Raw genomic sequence first — 19,527 nt, 5'->3', positions numbered from 1 at the left:
CGGGTCACTGTTGCCACTTCTCCCCCGACACCGCTCATCTCCGCTGAAGGGGCCGGTCCTCACCAGTGGGTGCCAGAAAGGTCCCTTTTCTTCTGAAGAAGCAGGGCAGGGAGACTGAGAACATGACAAGGCCTTCGGCTCAAGTGAAACGGCATGTGGTAGGAGTCCCTGGAGGACAGAATGTTCAGTAGCAAAGGTGGGGACAGAGAAATAAAAATGTTCGAAAATGTATCCATGTAACCGATATTGATTGAATATCATTGATGTACATGGTAGACTCTTCGGGGAATAAAAGTCAGATGACATTGTTTGTGCCTTAATTCATGCTTGGAAAGGGTATGGGGAAAGGAAGGGCAGATGTAGGGTTAGAGACAGAAAAAGAAAGAGAAAAGAACAATAAACACTGAGCCCAGAGACATAAGGTATCTAGGCCGTGTACGGTGCAGTACGGAGAGAAAACCTACCTCTTGCCTGCTGCTACCCCGATAGTCACACAAGACAACAAATGCTCCAGGCCACCACCTTCCCAAGAAAATGTAGCCTAGAGGTGTTTCTGTGCCATTGATTGCATACCACAAACATTTTTTGAGCACCCCAAGGTACCAGGCACTTAAACTCAATCTTAAGAAGAATCAGAGTTGACTGTTACTTAAGGTGGTCAATCTTGACAGTGCCTTTTGATGCCCTGGAGACCTTAATGGTGAGTGGTGAGTGCTGTCCAGGCTTGTAGGAGGAGAGAGCTAGAAGTAAAGGGGAGAAATTCTATACATTCTCAAACCAGATGGGCAGAATAATTCTTTCCTTACCTGGCTTTGGTAAGAGGTGAATAAGGTAATGTAAAGCTACCTAGAACAGCGTGCAAGACACAGTAGTGCAAAACCAAGGATGATTCTCTCAGTCAGTTCTGGCATGATCGATTCTCTTTACTGAATTGACCAGTTTTCAGCTGAAATCATTACCTGGCTGGGTTGGTATTCAGCCAGGCTGTTTGGTGTTGTGGTCTCACATTAGTACCCATCATAGGAGCCCACAGGCGCAACTAAGAAGTAACTACCATCAGGCCTGTTTAGAAGTCACCCAAAGAGCCAGGCTTAGCAAATCATTTGATAATGTTAGTTATGAATGACAGAAACTGGCTCTAGCTAATTTAAGCAGAAAAGGAATCTATCACAAAGACATGAGAAAATTCACAGAATCAGTAAGAAGACAGAAGACCTAAACTTGAGAAATGGACAAGAACTGACAGTGGCTGGGAAGTGGAGATGCACTTGGTCATGTCACTGGAAGAGTCTAGTTAGGCCACTGCCTGAGTGGCTGCCATTATCACACTAGACATGGCAGCAACTGTCCTCTCTTCTCTGCCTCTCCTGGAGAGTCAATGCCATTGTATTGGGCTCACTGCTGCTGTGGGCTCTCAGAATCTCTGCTGTTGCTGCAAAATGTCTCCAAACTCCCCCAATCCTCTGCTCACCCTCTTGAGAGTCAGAGACCCAGGTAGGACATCCCATTGGTGGAACCTCAACTGCTAGGGTGGGAAGAAGGAGAATGTGGCCACTTCAGCTTCCGTAGTTGGAAGCAGGCCCTGCTTTCCAACAAACAAGAAGTGGACTCAGATGTTAGGCTGCCAAAGGAAGAAAAGAAAAAGAAAAAAAAAACACCTAAATGTTCGTTGCACAATACTTTACTGTAGCACTGAGGGTTAAAGGTGTTACCACACTTGATTTCAAGTGATTTTTGGCTAGTCTAAAATACCAAAGCCACCCTGTAAGAATATTTGCCTGCTTCTGAGGCTATTTCAAAAACTACACTTGAAGGCAAGTCTTTCATATAAGTTTCTAGAGCTTTTGGGGACCACGGTGGAGGTATATCAGTGGTGGTAACACCACTAGAAATAATACTTGCTAAAGGGGAAGGTTAAGGATATGTTTGGCCAGAAATATAAAAATCCCCAACTTCACTGACTTAAATAGTGGTTTTATTTTTCTAACAAAATAAAAGTTTTGGAGGAGGATTGCTGGAGAAGGCTGTGTCCCAATGATGCCAAGATTACGTCTCTCTTTGCTATCCTTGTGGACTTTTCCTCATAGTCACAAGATGGCTACCACAGCTCCAGATATTATATCCAAGCTCATACAAGGAATAAGGGAGAAAGAGGGGAAGGGGAAGGGTCAAACCACCTGGACCATCCCCTTTGATCATGAAAACAGAGTGTTTCCCAACACTCCCCTCCTGCTATGCCACCCCTTTACTTCTACTTGTTCCTCATTTGCCAAAACTGGCCATCAAGTTGCAGGGATGCAAGGATGGTTGATGGTTAGGAGAGATGAAAACAGGATTGTCATGATTAGTCTATGCGAAGCATGAAGTCTATGCCAAGCATGCCATGCCCGGGCCTGGTACATTACTACAATTTTAAGGTGAGGAAGAAGGAGGGAGGTGGATATTGGATCACAGATCTAAATTCTGGGATCAGATTTGGTCATTGCAGGATTGGAAGTTGTACACACAAACACTCGGGACAAGGGCCTTCCAGGAGAGGAGACAGAAGGAATGGGAAAACACAGGACATGTGAGGAGAACAAAGAAATTTGATTTGGCTGATGTGTAGGTAGCTGTACTTTTGGCAATCTAGCCTATAGAAATAAAATCACTCATTGCAAAGACATAGACACAAGAAATTTTATTAGTGAAAAAAAACCAGTAACAACCTATATGCCCATTAATAGGGGAGTGGTTGAGTAAGTTGTAGTATATACATCCTATGAAATACTATGTGGCTAAAAAATAAATTAGCTCTATATCTGCAGAGCCACTCATTTATTTTCAAGAAAGAATGAGCAAGTTGCAGAGACCCCCAATATAAACAAGCAATAATCTATTTTTTATATAAACATTTTTATTAATATAAAAATGTTTTTTATATAAATTTTTATATAAATTATTTTTTATATAAACAAGCAATAATCTAACAGCCCCACATATATGAGTGTAGTTTGCATGAGCATAGTTTATACGGAGCATGGTGAAGGGGGTAGAAGGTACAGTCCAAGGCAGTAACACTGGATGAGGAGACTTGGTGGGAAATGGTGAGGAGGTGTGGAAGATGGTTAAGGTTTTTCTTTGTATCCCTTTGAATGTTTTGCTGGTTGAGGTGAACATATGTTTCTTTTGTAATCTTGGGATGCAATTTAAAGCTTTTAAAAAGTAGTAGATTTTGAAGAGTCAAGTGTCACATGTGGATAGTGGGGAGCCACTGCAGATTTTTGAGCAAGGGAACCACGTGGTCAGGAAAACTAACCTGGCAGGAGTATGTACAATGGATTAGAGGCAGGAGAGGTGGAGGATGGGCAGAACAATTAGAAGGCTCTTACAGCAGCAGCTCAGTCAGAAACTAATAAGAACTGAACTGTAACAGCAATAAATTGAAGAAGTGGAAAGGGGGCATGTTTTTCCATTAAATTGTGTCAACCAACACATCTTACACTTTGAAAGCCTGAATAAAGGGCTGTAAAACCATAGGTATTTCTCTCCTTCAACTTCCTCCAGCACCCACTTATTTGACATTTACAATAAAGACATTCAGAATAACCATTATGTCTTTTCATGGGATTTGTGTTATCTTTCTCATTACTTTGAAAACATCTTGGGATATGGGACTATAGAAAATACTTATTGGTAGCCTCCAAAAGTGCAGTGAACCCCATAAGTAATAATTCATTCATTCAGCATAGTTGATGGTACAAATAAATGCTCTTTCTTCATTCATCCCTTGAAAGAGCAGCTCCAGTCCTGTCCCCTGGGAGTTTCCTATCCAGTAAAGGAGACAGACTCTCAACAGGAAATCCTATTCTGGGAGAGGGTTACAGGAGGTGGGAGAATGTAGGGAAGTGAACCATAAACTGAGGCCTGAAGGAAGAGGAAGAGTGAACCAGGTGAAGAGAAGGACAGAAAGTCATTCCAGACAGAAGGAAAAGCATTAGCAAAGCCCTTGAAGTGGGAAGTAGCATGGCACATTCGGGGGAACCAAAAGGAAGCCCAGGATAGCAGGCGCTCCGGGGCAGGGGAGGAGGAGGCAGACAAAGGCAGAAAGGCAAGCTGGGGCAGATCAAGCCACTACCGCCAGCCATGGGAGGTAGGCTCAACTTGATCCTAAGAACAATGGAAACTCAGATGCTTTTAAGCAGAAGAGAAACATGGTCTGATTTGCTTTTTTTTTTTTTTTTTTTTTTATAAAAAGCACTCTGGCTTCAGCTAGGACTACAGGGGAATAAAAGGGGAAGCTCAATGGTCCTGTTTGCCCATCAGGCTGGGAGCCAGCCAGAAGCTGAGTTGAACCTGTCCCATTACACCTTCCTCCTCTGTACATACGCCCTCCCACTGCAAGTGGCTATGGCCAATACACCCATAATCTCCCTGTCAGGGAACTAAAATCCCCCCCAACCCCAACACTCTCCCAGAGCAATGGGTTGGGATGCTGGGGAACAGAAAAAAAGAAGGGATGAGGATATGGATGGGATGTGGAAAAGGCAAGGCCAATTTCTTCTTTCCGTGCCTCAATGATTTTATCTATAAAAAGGGGCATTCATTGTACCTACCTTAGAGAGTTGCTGTGAGGACATAATGCATGTAAAGTTCTCAGATAGCACCTGGCACAAAATGAACAATAAAAAAGTGTTAGTTTCTGTTTTGTTCCTCCTGAAAAGATAAGTGGGACCCCATGAACACGGACTGTATTCCTGACATCTAGTCGGATCCCAGAGAAAGTGTGAGAGCCCCTGGCCCAGGGAGCCTCAGGACTACCAATGACCAAAGTTTGAGCAAATCTTACATGCAAGTTTGGGCCTGGGTTGCTAGTGTGTAGATGCTTCTGTTCCTATGACTTAAAAAGAAAGAACCCCCAAGTGGGGAAAAGGGAGCTGCTCACCGCCACTCCCCGCAAAACCCAGGTTAAGCGCCTGACCTCTGGCCTGTGCATGAGATCCTGCTGCCTAACTAGCGGGGGGCGGAGCTTGGAGAGCCGGAGGCGGGCCGGCGCGGAGAGGCGGGGCCTGTGCGTCAGCCTTCAGCCCCACCCCCAGCGGAAGTGGCGCTGGGCCCGCCTCTCCCATCGGAGGCCGGTTCCCCTTGCCCCTCCTCCGGTCCGCTCTCCCCGCCGCAATTCGGCTGCCGGAGCTGGTGCGGTCAGGGCCCCAGCACCCGTACGGAGAGGAGGCCCCGGGTCCGCACACCTGGCTGCCGGGCGGTGTTCTCTGTCCCTTCCACTCCCCAGCCCTCCCTTCCATTTCTCTGTTACCCGCGCGGCCGCGGGCGCCGCGGGGGATTGCACAGGTAAAGTCTCCGCAAGTGACGGTGCAGGCGTGGGCGCCTCCTTCGCCGGACGGGCAGGGGAGAGGCCGACTGCACGTGCCCGGCTTTATTTTTTAAACAGCGTTGGTGCTGATGGTGGGTGATCCGGGAGGGCGGACGCGGACAAGGGAAGTGCTGCAGTGTAGTGGGGAGAAGAAGGGGCGGGACTGGAGCCCCCGGAGCTTGGGGGCCGGGTCATTTGTGGCCTTGCGTCTTGCGCAGGCTCCGTTGTGCCTGGGAGGCGGTGAGCTGCTTGGGAGAGGGCGGGTCGGGGCCGCGGTGTTGGAGGATTGTCCCCCACCCACTCCCTGAGGTGACTGGGTTTTGACAGCCACCCCGCCTGGGCGCGCACAATCCCAGGTTTGCAGAATGAAAATCAATAAAATCGATGCAATGGCAAAGAACACGAAACATGTTGGGTTATTATTATTTGAGTTTGTTAAATTCTTTTTTTTTTTTTTTAACTTTCTTCTTGGAAAAGGTGGCTTCGGCTTAGATCATGGCCTCAGAGAGGGAGGGACGCAAAATATTCCCTGGTCTCCTGGCAGGGGACGGAGGCTTGTCTTCGGTCCCAAGCCACGAAAACTTCCCCAGGGGGGCTTGCGAGGTCCACTGGCGGGAGAGAAACCCCAGGGTGCGCTCGGTTTCCGGATACGACATTTCCCCGCGCCTCATCATCTGCCCTTTAGGGAGAGAGCCCCCCTCCATCGACATTTCCCCGGCTCACCACCCCCACGCCCCGGGGGCCGCGCCTCCTCCCCTCCCCCGCGCTCTCCCCGGCGCTTTAAATAATGATATTTGCATGCAGGGAGCGATTCATAAATATGTCAGGGCCAGTGAAATATAGGCAACATTTCAAACTTTCTATTTAAAAAACATGAATTATGGCCGCGGAAAATGTGTTCCCATTTAAAGGCGATACGAAGTATTTGGTGTCTCGTCCCCGGGCCCATCCATCACGCAGACAATAAAGAGAGTTTTTCGCCCTGACACCCGCGATTTATGGGCGCCCTTCTCTGCCCTCATCACTCACCCGCCGTGGCCGGCCCGGCGACAGGCCCCGCGGAGAGAGACTGGCGGCCGCCCCCGCGCGGGCTCTCGCGCGCACTTTGCGCCCTAGCCGGCCCCCCAAGACTGTGGCTCTCAGGGGGAAGCGCCAGCTCCCGGGAGTTGGGGGATCTGCCATGAAGGTCTGGGTAGCCAAGTGGGAGCGGAAACCACACTAGTCCTCCCACCTCCGCTCAGGCCTCTTTCGGGGCTGGGGCCCAGCGCACGGAGAAGCGGTCTTGTGGACCCCCTCTGCGTCCGGGCCTCGCCCGCCGACCGCGGCGCCGCGCGGGGAAGTTTTCAGCGCAAGCGGTGGTAGGTTATTTAAGCCCTGGTTCGAGGTGAGGGCAGAGAAATGGGCAGGGAGTTGGCTACCTTGGCCGATTGTTGGCCATTCCGCCCCGAAAGGAAGCCAGGTCTCAAGTTTTCCTGAACCCTGCCGGGCGGACCAATATAGGTGAAGCTCTTTCGGCAACTTTTCCAAAGCCGCCTCTTCTTCACTGTGATCCCTACAAACACACCCTGAGCGTCCGAGGCAGCTTGGAAACTATATTTACCATTAGGGGCATAGAGTTGCCCAGAAATAAGGAAGACGAGGCGCCTTTCCTAGCGTTTCGCCTCCAGCCAGGCCCGGCCACCCAGTGCCCTCTTCACTCCCCTTCCTCCGCCCCACCCCGCACGCGCTCGCACTAGCGCACTGTCCTCCCAGAGCCTCCACTCAATCTCTGTTGCTAACTTGCGTCGGAGAAAGTTCGGGCTACCTCTGCAGGGGAATTTGCTTTCAGTTTCGCCGCGGACGGACTTGGCCAGGCGGGTTCTCAAAGCACCCGCAGAGGTGGAGGATGCCAGGCACTGCCGGGCAACGAGAGACCACTGGACCTGGGGGCGCAGCTCGCCCAGATTTCCTCAAAGGCCGGACCCGCAGCCGGCCGAGCACGAGGAGCCACCTCGAGTCCTGCGCTGGGCCGAGGAGTCTGTGTGCACGCGAGCCAGGAGCCGTTTCCTGCCTGATGCCTGCGAGCTGGATTTATTCGGATAAATGCAACGCAAACGACAGCAGGAGAAATCCTGTCGATTCTAAAAATGACAAGGTTGATTTTATTAGATCGATCGAGATGCCTATGTAAGTGCAGGGAGATGAAAATGATACAAACAGCTCCATGTCCAGTATGAACACTACTGATTGCTTTCAGCTTCAAGGCATGCACCATAACACATCTGAATATTTAGATCTAGAGAAGGATATAAAATATTCTTAAATTCCCCATGTGTGCACATATAGTTAAATTGGAAAATTCTAGAGCAAGTATCTTTTTATAGCCCCTGCTTGGGTGTCAATCTGGGTTCAAGATAGAACTTATGTCCAAATAACTATCCAGCAAATATTTCCTGTAGCCAGAGTGAGTCCCGCATTGTTGAGGGGTACGGTATCTACAGCTCTTTAAATATCTGCGGCGTGGCAGAAGTAAAATAAAGACATTTAAGACAAGCAGGCGCGAAGGTAACTGAGCCACTGCATCAATACAATATTTCTGGGCATAGAAATAAATATTCCTACAAGATCGGCTGTGGAGAGTGCGGACCACTTGAGTGGTTTTCGGGAACCCTGTGTGGGGGCCATGGGTCCTGTAGCCCGGCTTGCCAAGTACGCCCAGGTGCGCGCTATTCAGTACCTGCAGCTTTGGACCCTGGCGTGACTGCTGGGAGAGGCTAGACCCAGACACCCAACACGCAGCGCCCTGGGGGTTGTCCGGTATGCAGGCGTGGAAAAAAAGGCTTCGCCGGGGCGCTGAACCCCGCATGGTACATAAGGTAGCATGGCCTCGGGGCCCGCGGGCAGCCCTTCCCCCTCAGTTACTTAAGCCACCCTTCAATCCTGGCTCCACCCAGCTCCAGCAGCGGCCACTTGGGTCTTATAGATTTGGAGGAAGAGCGCAGAAAAGGGCGGGTCAAGCTCGTTTCCGAGGCATCCCAAAGCGCCAAGAGGAGGCCCCAGGGAAGAAGGCCACGATTTCTGCGCCCTCCAGGAACCAGGCCCCACCCGACCCTTGGGGCTCCAATTTGAGAACTGAAGCAGTTATCTGGGTGTACTTACTTAGGAAGTATTAGGTAGCCCCTCACGTACTCAGTACTGAGGCCCGGATGCCCCATAAGTCTTCTCCAGGTATTTGCAAAGCCCAGGCAACGCCAACAGTGATGTCGGCAACGTTGCAGCTGTAAAATTCCAAGACCAAATACTAATTCCAGAATAGGGCACTTGCAATTGCCCATCCATCTCATTGCCCCAGTCTCTCTCTCTCTCTTTTCCCTTCACCCTCCAAACGCACCCAACCCTTAAACAGGCGCAGAGCTTCTAAGGGCCACTGCTTCGAGAGAAATTGGGGAGGAATTTGTCATGAGTGTCTGGGAATTGCACATACTCCTGAGGCAACCCTGCCGCTGGAGAAATAACCCGGCCCCTGAGAATGCCCTACTCCAGAGAGTGTGTCTGCGCACCAAAGTAGTTTAGACTGTATACCGAGAGGAGGCAGCGAGAATAGGAACTATGCCCTGGCAAATAAGAAAAGGTAAAAGGAAGAGGAGATGAAGAAAAAGGATATGAAGCCAAGAGGAAAAAGGAGAAGGTAGAAAGAGAAAAGAAATGGAGAGGCAGGGGAGGCAAGCCGAGAAGAGCGCAGGCCGTGAGGTAGCCGGGGTACCAAGCCAGGCCGCGGCTCCTGCATGCCAGATTCCAACCCCCGCCCCGAGAAGCGGCGAGGGCCGCGCGGGACCGTCTCCCGTTGGTCCCGCGAATCTGGGCCCCGCTCCCAGTCGGGTGGGGCGGGCCTGGGTCCAGCGGCCTGCGAGCGCTCTTTCTCTTTCCCTTCCTAGGGGACCGCAAAGCGGGCAGGACCAGGGTGGGGAGGCCCCCGGGGGCGCACGCCAGTCCGGGACTGTTTCGGCGCTCTGGGCCAGGCTTTCCAGCTCGCCGGGCCTGACCTGTCAGGCGGATTATCTTCGAGGGAGATTAATAGGGGAGGCGGGCTGCAATAATAATCGTTTTGTTTGATGTGACAACTCTGATAGGCGTTGATTTACTTACAAACTGATAGGCTTTTAATTGAGCGCCTCCGCCGAGCCCGAGATGAAAGGGAAGCGGCGGTGAAAGGCGGCCCGCCTGCCCTCCGGCCTCAATACTGATTAGCCATCTCGACAGTGAATAGTTCAAGGCATTTTCAAACTTTTTTCCTCAGCTCTCTACTCTTCTCCTCCTCCCACTCCCTCCTCAAATATCTGCCATGCCCACTCCTTTTTTAGAGAAAACAAATCATTTCCATTGTGTGCAAATAAAATCCGCAGGACATCCGCGCCAACCGCTGCTGGGGGTTGGAGGCATTAGGCCTAGCGCAGAGTAATTAATAACCCCCCCACCCCCCCCCCCACCCCCGGCCTGAGCGGCCTTCGGGGGTTTGGCCTTGGGCATGAGGTGCGCAGGCTCGGACGCTGGCGCCTCCCAAAAGCCCGGGGCGCGGAGGCCCCCAGGCGCCCCCGTGCGCTCGGACCTTCGGAGTTGAGATTCTAGAAGAGCGAATGCTCGCTGGCTACGACCCATGCCCACGCTGCACGGCGCAGACCCCCGAGCGTTAGCGGCCAAACCCGGGAATGCTAGAGCCACTCCACGGCTCCCCCAGCCTTTAGGTGCTGGGGCTGCCTCCCCTGAGCCGCATAGGGTAGTAAAAAAGCTGCTGGAATTAGAGCAGAGGGGAAAAGATGCATCTGGAGACTGGGGTGGAGGGTGGGGAGGAACGCCCCTGACCTGCGGTCACCCCCAGCTCTGCCGCAGCTGCCAGCACTCAGCGCCCGGGCCTCGCGGGGAGGTCGCGGCGACACTCGGCCCAAGGCTAGGCTGGCGGCGCTGCAGTTGGTCTGAGTCGCTACCTAGACGGCCGTGCACTCAATGACACAGGCAGACACTAACACACCCGAAGGGGAAGAGCGGCTTCACAGACACTCTGCCCTGCAGAGGCAGCTTAGGACTGAATCGCCCTCAGACAGGGGCACCTGGGACTCGCTCCTGGAAGATCATTCAGACAACCTTTACACCCTCGCGTGTGGCCTCGCCACCGTCTCGCCTTCCTCAGTTGTCACACAGACTACAAGCCCCCTTGAGTGCAGGTGTGTTCTTACACACTCACACTGACAAACACCGGCCCAAAACACACACCGCCCCACTTCCCTCTTCTCTCCTCTCCAAATTACCTTTAGTCAAGTTACCATTTCATAAAGTTTGCCAACCTGGAGAATCAAGGGATAAAATTAAAACGCAGAAAAAGAACGCCTACGAGAAAATTCTAAAACTCACCCCAGAAAGTTCTCGGCACCCGTGCGGAGTGGGAGACAGAGATGGAAGGGGGGAGGGGAGCGGGATGGTGAGAGGGAGAGGGCGAGAACGCCGAGGGCAGGTCCCAGACCCGGTTCAGCGCCGCGTGCGCGCCGGTCGAAACTAGGTCTCCAGGCTCGGCCCCCACCCCCGGAGCGGGCACAGGCTGGCTCCCGGCTCCCAGCACTTCCAGCCCCACCATTTATCAAAAAGACTTGACAACAAAAGAAGAGCCGGGGCGGAAAAGTGGGGGAGGGGAGATTCAAAGTGTTCCAAGTCGGTCCATGGAAGGGGGTGTGTCCTCCTCTCACCCCTTCCAATTTCTGCCAGTTTCTGGAGGTGACCCTCGAACTCTGCCCGGACGCTAGGTACCAAAGCCCTGAGAACTCACACAGCGGTACAGGCATACATACACACTGTGCACCCAGATCCAGGTACACGGTGGCACGCTCAGCGCTTCCCCTCTTCTTTCAAAACAACCCGAGTGAGGGTGCAAATCGAGGGGAACGCGGCAGTCTCGGTCCGCTTCCCTGGAAGAACCCGCGTTCCCATAGGCAGCCGCCCACTCCCTCTCTCGCTCCTTCCCCGGGCTCTCCCAGCACAGGTCAGTCCCAGCTCTGCGTGCCACTAAATTCGAGAAAGCAGCCCTGAGAAGCCCGGGTTCCCAAGCCTGCTGGGATGGCGCCGGGCGGGTGGTGGGGGAGGACTGCGGAGGCGACTTGAGTGAGCCTGGGACGTTTCTCCCCCATACACCCACGGCCAGGCCTCTTCTTCTCAGCCCTGGTTACGGTCCCAGGGGGTCAAAGAATTGAGAGGGGCTTACCCCACCATTGACCCACAGGGCTCAAGGTTACTTGGTGGTGTGGCTGTTAGAAAAGTCTCCGGGTTTGGGGTCGGGGGAACTACTGAGGGTAGTCGAACGCAGCAGGGTGGCAGCCTGACATCCGCACGCTACACGCCCCCGAGGGACTATGAAAGGAGGTGGTGATGGGAAGTTTCTCATGTTAGACGTCGCCGCTGCCCGTCTCAGGTACCGAGAGCCGCCCGAAACTCCGCGACCCCGACGGACCGAAGCCCCGCTAGGTGGAAGGGTGTGTATCTCTCCGACGCCCAGAGGGAAGGCGCGCACCCCAGGCCTGCGCGCCCCTCTCCGCGCCCTGGGCGCACCTGCGCACTTTCCTCCCACTATGCATTTTCCTGACACTGAGCGCCTCTTTCCCGTCTTTCATTCTTTTTCTTAGCGCCCCCCCTACACACCCCATCCCAGGAGGCTGCTCCTCTTTCCCCCTCCTCCGGTTCCCTCTCGGTCTCTTCCTTCCTCTCTGTCTCTCTCCCTCTCTCTTCTCTCTTCAAGTCGCACCCGCCTTGTAATCAGCAACAAAAGCTGACATAAATCACGGGCGGATTGACAAGAGCTGACAAATAACTGATTGATTGCGGTCGAGGAACATTGACAATTGATGGAGGGGTGGAGATGCCCAAAGAACGGGCGGGGGGGAGAGGAAAGAGAGGGTGGAAGGGGAGAGTAAGAATGGGGTGGGGGGAGAGACCGAGTGTGAAACAGAGGAAACATGTGACCCCAGCTCCAGCCCCAATCTACGCGTCCGGGAGAATCACGTGGCCGGGAAGGGCGGAGAGCCGGGCGCGCACCGCCGTGCTAGCAGCCACCGCCTCCGCTGCCCATCCAGTTTCTGGTTTCTCTGCCGCCGAATCTCAGGAAATCGAAGCGGGCGGGCGGACTTCCTCCAGGACCAGCTCCCCACCTTTCCATACCCTGGTGGTCGCGCCGCGCGGGATCTCAATTACTGAGGAGTAAAGAACATTTGGTATGCCGGTCTCCTGCGCGCCCCTGCAGTTGACAGTCCGGCTGGTGTCCACACTCTCGCCCCTGCTCCTTCTGGACACCCCCTCAGTCTGTTCCTCATGCAAACCCACCTCCAAAAGGAGGTTTCAGTTTATTTTCGAGGGGGAAAAGGAAGAACGACGAGGAGGAAAAAAGAGGGAGGCGGCAGATGACAAACGTAGAATAAATGTCCATCTAGTCTTCGGAGCGAAATCGAGGGAGGGGACACGCAGGGGGGTGGCGAGAAGAGAGCTGCCCATTAATACCAGCTCCGAGAGTCTTGGCTGCGGCGGCGGCGGCGGCGGCGCGGGACGCGTCACATCCCCTTGACCCTCCAATCACCTCGGGCTCCCATTTGATTGGAAGGCGGCAAAGGCTTTAATCTCCCCCTCGGTGCAGCTGCTTTTGAAGTGAGTTTCCTCGCCAGAGCCCCGGCTGGACACGCAGCGGCTCACATCACAGAGCGCAGCGCCGGCGCGGGGCCGCGAGAGCGCAGCGCAGGGGAGCAGCCCGAGGCGGACACCGCGAGCCGCCTGGCACTCCCGCAGTCCAGCCGGCTCCTCCAGCCCGGCCACGGCTCCGCTGCAGGCCATCCAGGATTATTCGCTTCTAGCTCTAGGCGCCGAAAAGGCTCGCTGGGCGCCCGTGGCCGCCGCGCCAGCTCCTCCTCCTTCTGCTGCTCCTGCTCCCCGGGCGAGCGCGCAGCCCCGGAGCCCTCCCCCCGCTGCTCCCATGCGCGCGGGTGGGTCATGAGCACAGCGCCCTCGCTTTCTGCCCTAAGAAGCAGTAAGCACGGCGGCGGCGGCGGCGGCGGCAGCGGCGGCGGCAGTGCAGACCCTGCCTGGACCAGCGCGCTCTCTGGAAGTAGCTCCGGCCCCGGCCCAGGCTCGTCCCCGGCCGGCAGCACCAAGCCTTTTGTGCACGCGGTGCCACCCTCTGACCCCCTGCGCCAGGCCAACCGCCTGCCCATCAAGGTACTGAAGATGCTGACGGCACGGACTGGCCACATTTTGCACCCGGAGTACCTGCAGCCCCTGCCTTCCACGCCCGTCAGCCCCATCGAGGTAAGGACCCTCCCTCTCCCTGGATCGCGCCGGGACCACTACCCCAGCTGCCGCCCTAGGGGGTTTCTTTCTCTCGGGATCTGGGGTCGGGGGTCGGAGTGATTCAGCTCGGCGATAGGGGAAGAGGATAATGCTTCAGCACCTCAAAACTAGGGCAGAAAGGGGGAGGAGGTGGAACTGGGTGTGAAGGCTGCCAAAACCTGTTTCTCCTTTTGGTGTTAAAGCCCCTACCCCGACCCAGGCCCCGTCACTCGGCACCGAGGCAGGCGGAGGTCTGAAAAACGTTTCCAAAGTCGCCGTCCTCCGGCTCCCCAGAAGCTCGTATGCGTACCCAGCCTCTGAGGCGCCAGCCGCCCAAGCCCTTACTCTGAAAAATTAAGGGGTGGGGGTGAGGGGTGTAATTCTGGGTCTAGAAGACGAAAACCAAAACATTTTTGTTTTTTTAAAAATCCATTTAGCTCTCCGGGCAAGGAAGATGCTGATGGGTGTTGGGGGGGGGGGGGTATCTGCCGCTTTTCCCAAGGGCGAGAATATTTGTTGTTTGTGGGTGAGTGTGGAGCGGGGGTGCCGCTTAGAATTGCGCCTCGGGACGGGGAGGATCTTCGTGGGCTGATGCGGAGGGGCATTTGAACCCCAGAAGCCAGGAGTCTAAAGGGTTTCCCTTTTTTTCTCTGTGTGACCCCCACACCCCACCCCGCAGCTCGATGCCAAGAAGAGCCCGCTGGCGCTGTTGGCGCAAACATGTTCGCAGATCGGGAAGCCCGACCCCTCGCCCTCCTCCAAACTCTCCTCGGTCGCCTCCAACGGGGGCGGCACGGGAGGTGCCGGCGGCGGTGCCCCGGGAGACAAGGACGCCAAGTCGGGCCCCCTCAAGCTGAGCGACATCGGCGTGGAAGACAAGTCAAGTTTCAAGCCGTACTCCAAACCCGGCTCGGATAAGAAGGAGCCGGGCGGCGGTGGCGGAGGCGGCGGCGGCGGGGGCGGTGGCGGGGGTGTTTCAGCGGAGAAGTCGGGATTCCGGGTACCGAGCGCCACCTGCCAGCCATTCACGCCCAGGACAGGCAGCCCGAGCTCCAGCGCCTCGGCCTGCTCGCCGGGAGGCATGCTGCCCTCGGCCGGGGGCGGCCCAGAGGGCAAGGACGACAAGAAAGACACCGACGCAGGCGGCGGCAGCAGCAAGGGCGCCGGGGGCGCCTCAGCGGAAGGGGGACCCACGGGGCTGGCGCATGGCCGGATTAGCTGCGGCGGCGGGATTAATGTGGACGTGAATCAGCACCCGGATGGGGGCCCGGGGGGCAAGGCTCTAGGCTCGGACTGCGGCGGCTCATCGGGCTCTAGCTCTGGCTCCGGCCCCAGCGCGCCCACCTCCTCCTCAGTGCTGGGCTCTGGGCTGGTAGCACCCGTGTCACCCTACAAGCCGGGCCAGACAGTGTTTCCTCTGCCTCCCGCGGGTATGACCTACCCAGGCAGCCTGGCCGGGGCCTACGCTGGCTACCCGCCTCAGTTCCTGCCACACGGCGTGGCACTCGACCCCACCAAGCCGGGCAGCCTGGTGGGGGCTCAGCTGGCGGCGGCCGCGGCCGGCTCTCTAGGCTGCAGTAAGCCGGCCGGCTCTAGCCCCTTGGCTGGGGCTTCGCCGCCATCCGTGATGACAGCCAGTTTGTGCCGGGACCCGTACTGCCTCAGCTACCACTGCGCCAGCCACCTGGCAGGGGCGGCGGCCGCCAGCGCGTCGTGCGCTCACGATCCGGCCGCTGCGGCCGCGGCACTTAAGTCCGGATACCCTCTGGTGTACCCCACGCACCCACTGCATGGGGTGCACTCATCGCTAACGGCTGCCGCTGCTGCAGGCGCCACACCGCCCTCCCTGGCCGGCCACCCCCTCTACCCCTACGGCTTTATGCTCCCTAACGACCCGCTCCCCCACATCTGCAACTGGGTGTCGGCCAACGGGCCGTGCGACAAGCGCTTCGCCACGTCCGAAGAGCTGCTGAGCCACTTGCGGACCCATACGGCCTTCCCCGGGACAGACAAACTGCTGTCGGGCTACCCCAGCTCGTCGTCTCTGGCCAGCGCCGCCGCAGCCGCCATGGCTTGCCACATGCACATCCCCACTTCAGCCGCGCCGGGCAGCCCTGGGACGCTGGCGCTGCGCAGCCCCCACCACGCGCTGGGACTCAGTAGCCGCTATCACCCCTACTCCAAGAGCCCGCTCCCCACGCCCGGCGCCCCCGTGCCGGTGCCGGCCGCCACCGGACCCTACTACTCCCCCTACGCCCTCTACGGACAGAGACTGACCACCGCCTCTGCGCTGGGGTATCAGTGAGGGCGCCGGCAGGGCTAGCGCGGGAGAGAAAGGAGCTGGGGGGCGGGGAGGAGCCGAGGGAGGGGCGGGATCGCGGCCCGGCTGCAGACACCCGCGCGCAGGGAAGACCCGGGCCACGAAAGAAAAAAAAAAAATACACACCGTATCTATCTACCCGATAACAGCAACCGAGACCCGGTGGGAAACTCCCTTCTCCCACCTCTCACCTCCCCACCCAAACTTTATAAAAGTTGAAAAAAATATCATTTGACTTTTTATAGGAAAAGAAGGAAAAAGTAATTGAGACAGTGTTCATCTGAGGACTGCGTCGGTGGACACTGGTATTTATTTATGTTAGCTCCAAGCGGACCCGTGGTTCAAAAGTGCATTATTTAGTTTGAGCTCCGTAGGTAAAAAGGAGGGGAAAGAAATTAAAACTTGAGGGTAAAAATGTGGAAAACAAACCCTCCCATCCCTTGTAGATTATAAATAAAAGCAAAACCGCCACAGAACTAGAGGTCTTCTCTTTAATGTTACTTTAAAATTGCTATGATTGTATTGTACGTTATTTAATGTCTGATTGAAACACAAATTTACATGCATGTTTGTTACAAAAAATGAAAAAAAACGAAACAAAACAAGTCACAATTTGTCAGCTCTGATTTCAAATTGCAATTATTTTTAAGGTGTATACCATCGAAAGAGAATGGGTATTTTTTTGTATGTATTCTGGAAGAAAACAACAAAAAAAAGGAAAAACAATTCTATTCCAAAACCTCATTTGCCTTATTTTGTTCTTTAAAAGGAACACTTAACTATTTTTAATTTTTAAGTCCACCCGCTGAGAAGGGGACAAGGTTTACGTCATGTACTAAAATAATAGACAATGTATCGCTTTAAAGATTAAAATTCCGTATATTTGATGTATTAAAAGGTTTTACTTCTTCTTCTTATCTTTTTTTATTTTTTGGTTAAAGAGAGCATGGCAGAACCCGAAGTGGCTTCCCAGGGCCGTGGCCGAATTTCCGATTGCTTTGTTGTGATTTTCTGGAAGAGGCCAAGGCGTTGGAAGGGCCGGCCAGCCGCAGGGTTGGCCTTGGGGGAAATATTTTTAAAGAGGAAATTTCACAATTTGAAAAGATAGTGCCCCTTCGCTATCAATCATTTCGTTTTTATTTACATTTTCTCTTAGCAGCCGGTTTGTTAAAAGTGAAAGGAGGGGGGAAAGTGGGTTTTTTGTTAAATTTCCCTCTTGAGACTTTTGGGCGTTTGGGTTTCGTTTTGTGCAGGGAGCGGAACAGGCCGGGACTCGCCAGCAGGGCCCGAGCCCGGGGAACATGCGGCTGCCCGCTGTCCCTCTCTTCGCTGTCGGAGCATCCCCTGCCCCTGGCGGGCAGCAGGGATAGTTTGGGGGACGGAGGGGCGCTTGGGGAACCTGTTTTCCGGGCCTGGGGAGAGTGCGCCGGAACCCTCTGGTCCCTTGGGGGAAAGTGAGTTCTCTTTTCTTCTGACGGCCGCGGGCCAGAAGAACCACCTCCACCCTCACCCCCACCCAGGGCTGCTTCCTCCCTCCGGAGTCCGATCCCGGGCAGGCCGGCGCCGCGGCTGCTTTTCCCCGCGTCCTGATTGCTCTGCAGCCGGCGCTCTATTCCAGTCTGCGCCGCAGGAGAGCGCGCCGGGGCAAGGGACCCGGAAGCCCCTTCAAATTCGGGCCCGCTAGGGTCCTGGAGCCCACGGTCGGCCTCTCTGGGGCAGGCAGATGGGCACTAAGGGCCGTTCCGGGCGACGAGCTCCGCACCGCAAACGCCGGCGGGAGCCTGAGTCCTCGCGCGGATCCCCGCGGCGCGCGCCGATCCCTTCTCCCCAGCTTGGGCCGTAGGACTGAGCTGCGTGAAGCGCCGACAGAACCACCCACAGAAAAGTCCTGGTCGCTTTCGGGGAGGAGATGGGGGGTCGGAGACCCTGTGCCGCCAGCTCTGCTCTTCTGGTTTGGGAGCTCTGATCCCAGAGCGCCCTTTGGGGGATTCAGGGACCGTGCAGTCGCGGCGCTGAGCGCGCACCCCAAACTCCCCTCTCCCCGGAGTCCGGCGGTGCTGGGTTCTGAGTGTCGGGCTTCCCTAAGCGCTCAGCTCCCACTGTTGCCTCTGGGGACTCACTGCCGCCCAGAGTCCACCTTCAGCCCTCTCCGTTTGGGTCTGACAGCCGCCCGGCCCCTGCCTCTGTGTGCACAGGGGTTGGTGACTTTAAGATTTTCCACCCTCCTCCTAGCGCCTGCCTTAAGGCTGCGGGGCCTTTTCCCGGGTTGCACGCAAAGCAACCCCAGCGACCTCCGGGACTCCGCCCGGAGAGGGCTTAGCGGAGACTGTGGCTCCATCGCCACCTCTACCGAGGGGGTAGCTTCTGGTGCCTCTGACCCTGATGCCGGTGCGCCCCGAGACCCTGGGAACGGGAGCTGGAGCCGAGGAGGACCCCGGGGACGCCGCAGCCCGGCTCCCACTCTGGTCCAGCCGAGAGAGTCTGGGCTGGACCTGGTTCCTCGAGAATCCTGGCCGACCGGACGGCTTGCCACCCCCAGGCTCTGGGACAGACACCGCTGCCCCCACCCCCACCAGGTGGGAGGGGAAGGCGTTCGCGGAGGTGGTGCGGCCAGAGTCCCACATTCGCGTGCCCGCGGCTTGGGACCTGAAAACCAGGCTACTGCTCACCGTGTCACCAGCACCAGCCACATGCTCCTAGCCACTGTGACTCACAAGCTTAGCCCTCCTTTGCCTGGCGTCTTCGGACAGGGGTCCTCGGGCCACCACACCTCGCCCGCTAGGACCTGCTCCGGCAAGGAAAGACCTAGAAATTCCCCTGCCTTGGAATTCAGGCCTGGGACTGGCGGGAGACGAACTGTTCGTGCCTTCATGCCCCCTCTTGGTATTTTATTAACAAAACCCAAAACCCAGTCCCTTCCCTTAAAAGTTTAATGAGACCCTCTTCCCGGAGAAGCTACGCAGAGGCAGCAAAATTCTGGAGCTGGGGTGCCAGGGGTCGAGGGCAGAAAGGATTCCCCGACGTGTTGGACGGAGCCGAGTCACCCGCGGTGCGGGGTTAGTGAAAGGTGGGTGTCTGTATGTGCTACATGTCCAGGTGAGGTGCGAGCCTCCTGGGAAGGACAAACGCCCCTCCCCAAGGTGCGCCCCCAGCTGTCTCCAGCTTTCTCCCGTGCAGCTGCGGGATCCCAGGCGCGCTGCGGGCGGCTGGAGTCCCGGCGAAGCGCCACGTGTCCGCTAGGCGGCGCTGCGGAGCCCGGAGGAATGGGAAGGAGACCCGGAACCCCGGCAGTGCGCAGGCCGCCGGCTGGGTCGGCATCCCGAGCCCCAGCGCCTCCGCTTTCGCACGGATTCTGGGACAGCGTCCGGGAGTCCCCTGCCTCTCACTCCTCGCTCTTTCTCTCCTGCTGCGAACCGTCTCCCCTGCTCTTCTCCACCCGCTCCAGCTTCTGCCTTTGTTTTCTCCTCGCTCTCTTTTCCTATCCCAAAGGGGTTAGTCCAAGTGCCACGAGTCCCTTCCCAGCCTG

At 55.9% G+C, this 19,527-nt stretch overlaps 1 protein-coding gene across 1 annotated transcript; it reads left to right on the top strand.

Annotated features, from left to right (window-relative positions):
* The first annotated feature begins 13,021 nt into the window (after positions 1–13,021).
* On the top strand, positions 13,022–16,911 carry ZNF503 (zinc finger protein 503). The gene is made up of 2 exons (XM_069460459.1): positions 13,022–13,660; positions 14,361–16,911. Exons 1-2 carry the CDS (start codon positions 13,346–13,348, stop codon positions 15,984–15,986), a joined length of 1,941 nt encoding a protein of 646 aa, XP_069316560.1. The 5' UTR covers positions 13,022–13,345; the 3' UTR covers positions 15,987–16,911.
* The last annotated feature ends 2,616 nt before the right edge of the window (positions 16,912–19,527 follow it).

This window comes from Eulemur rufifrons, chromosome 28 (assembly GCF_041146395.1).
Source record: "Eulemur rufifrons isolate Redbay chromosome 28, OSU_ERuf_1, whole genome shotgun sequence".
Classification (NCBI taxonomy): domain Eukaryota; kingdom Metazoa; phylum Chordata; class Mammalia; order Primates; family Lemuridae; genus Eulemur; species Eulemur rufifrons.
This window is presented reverse-complemented; position numbering and strand designations above follow the sequence as displayed.

Bases quoted from the DNA above. Each gene is read 5' to 3' on its own strand.
- ZNF503 (XM_069460459.1), top strand. From the start codon at position 13,346: ATGAGCACAGCGCCCTCGCTTTCTGCCCTAAGAAGCAGTAAGCACGGC. The intron at 13,661-14,360 runs GTAAGGACCCTC...CCCACCCCGCAG, and splicing joins CGCCCGTCAGCCCCATCGAG to CTCGATGCCAAGAAGAGCCC.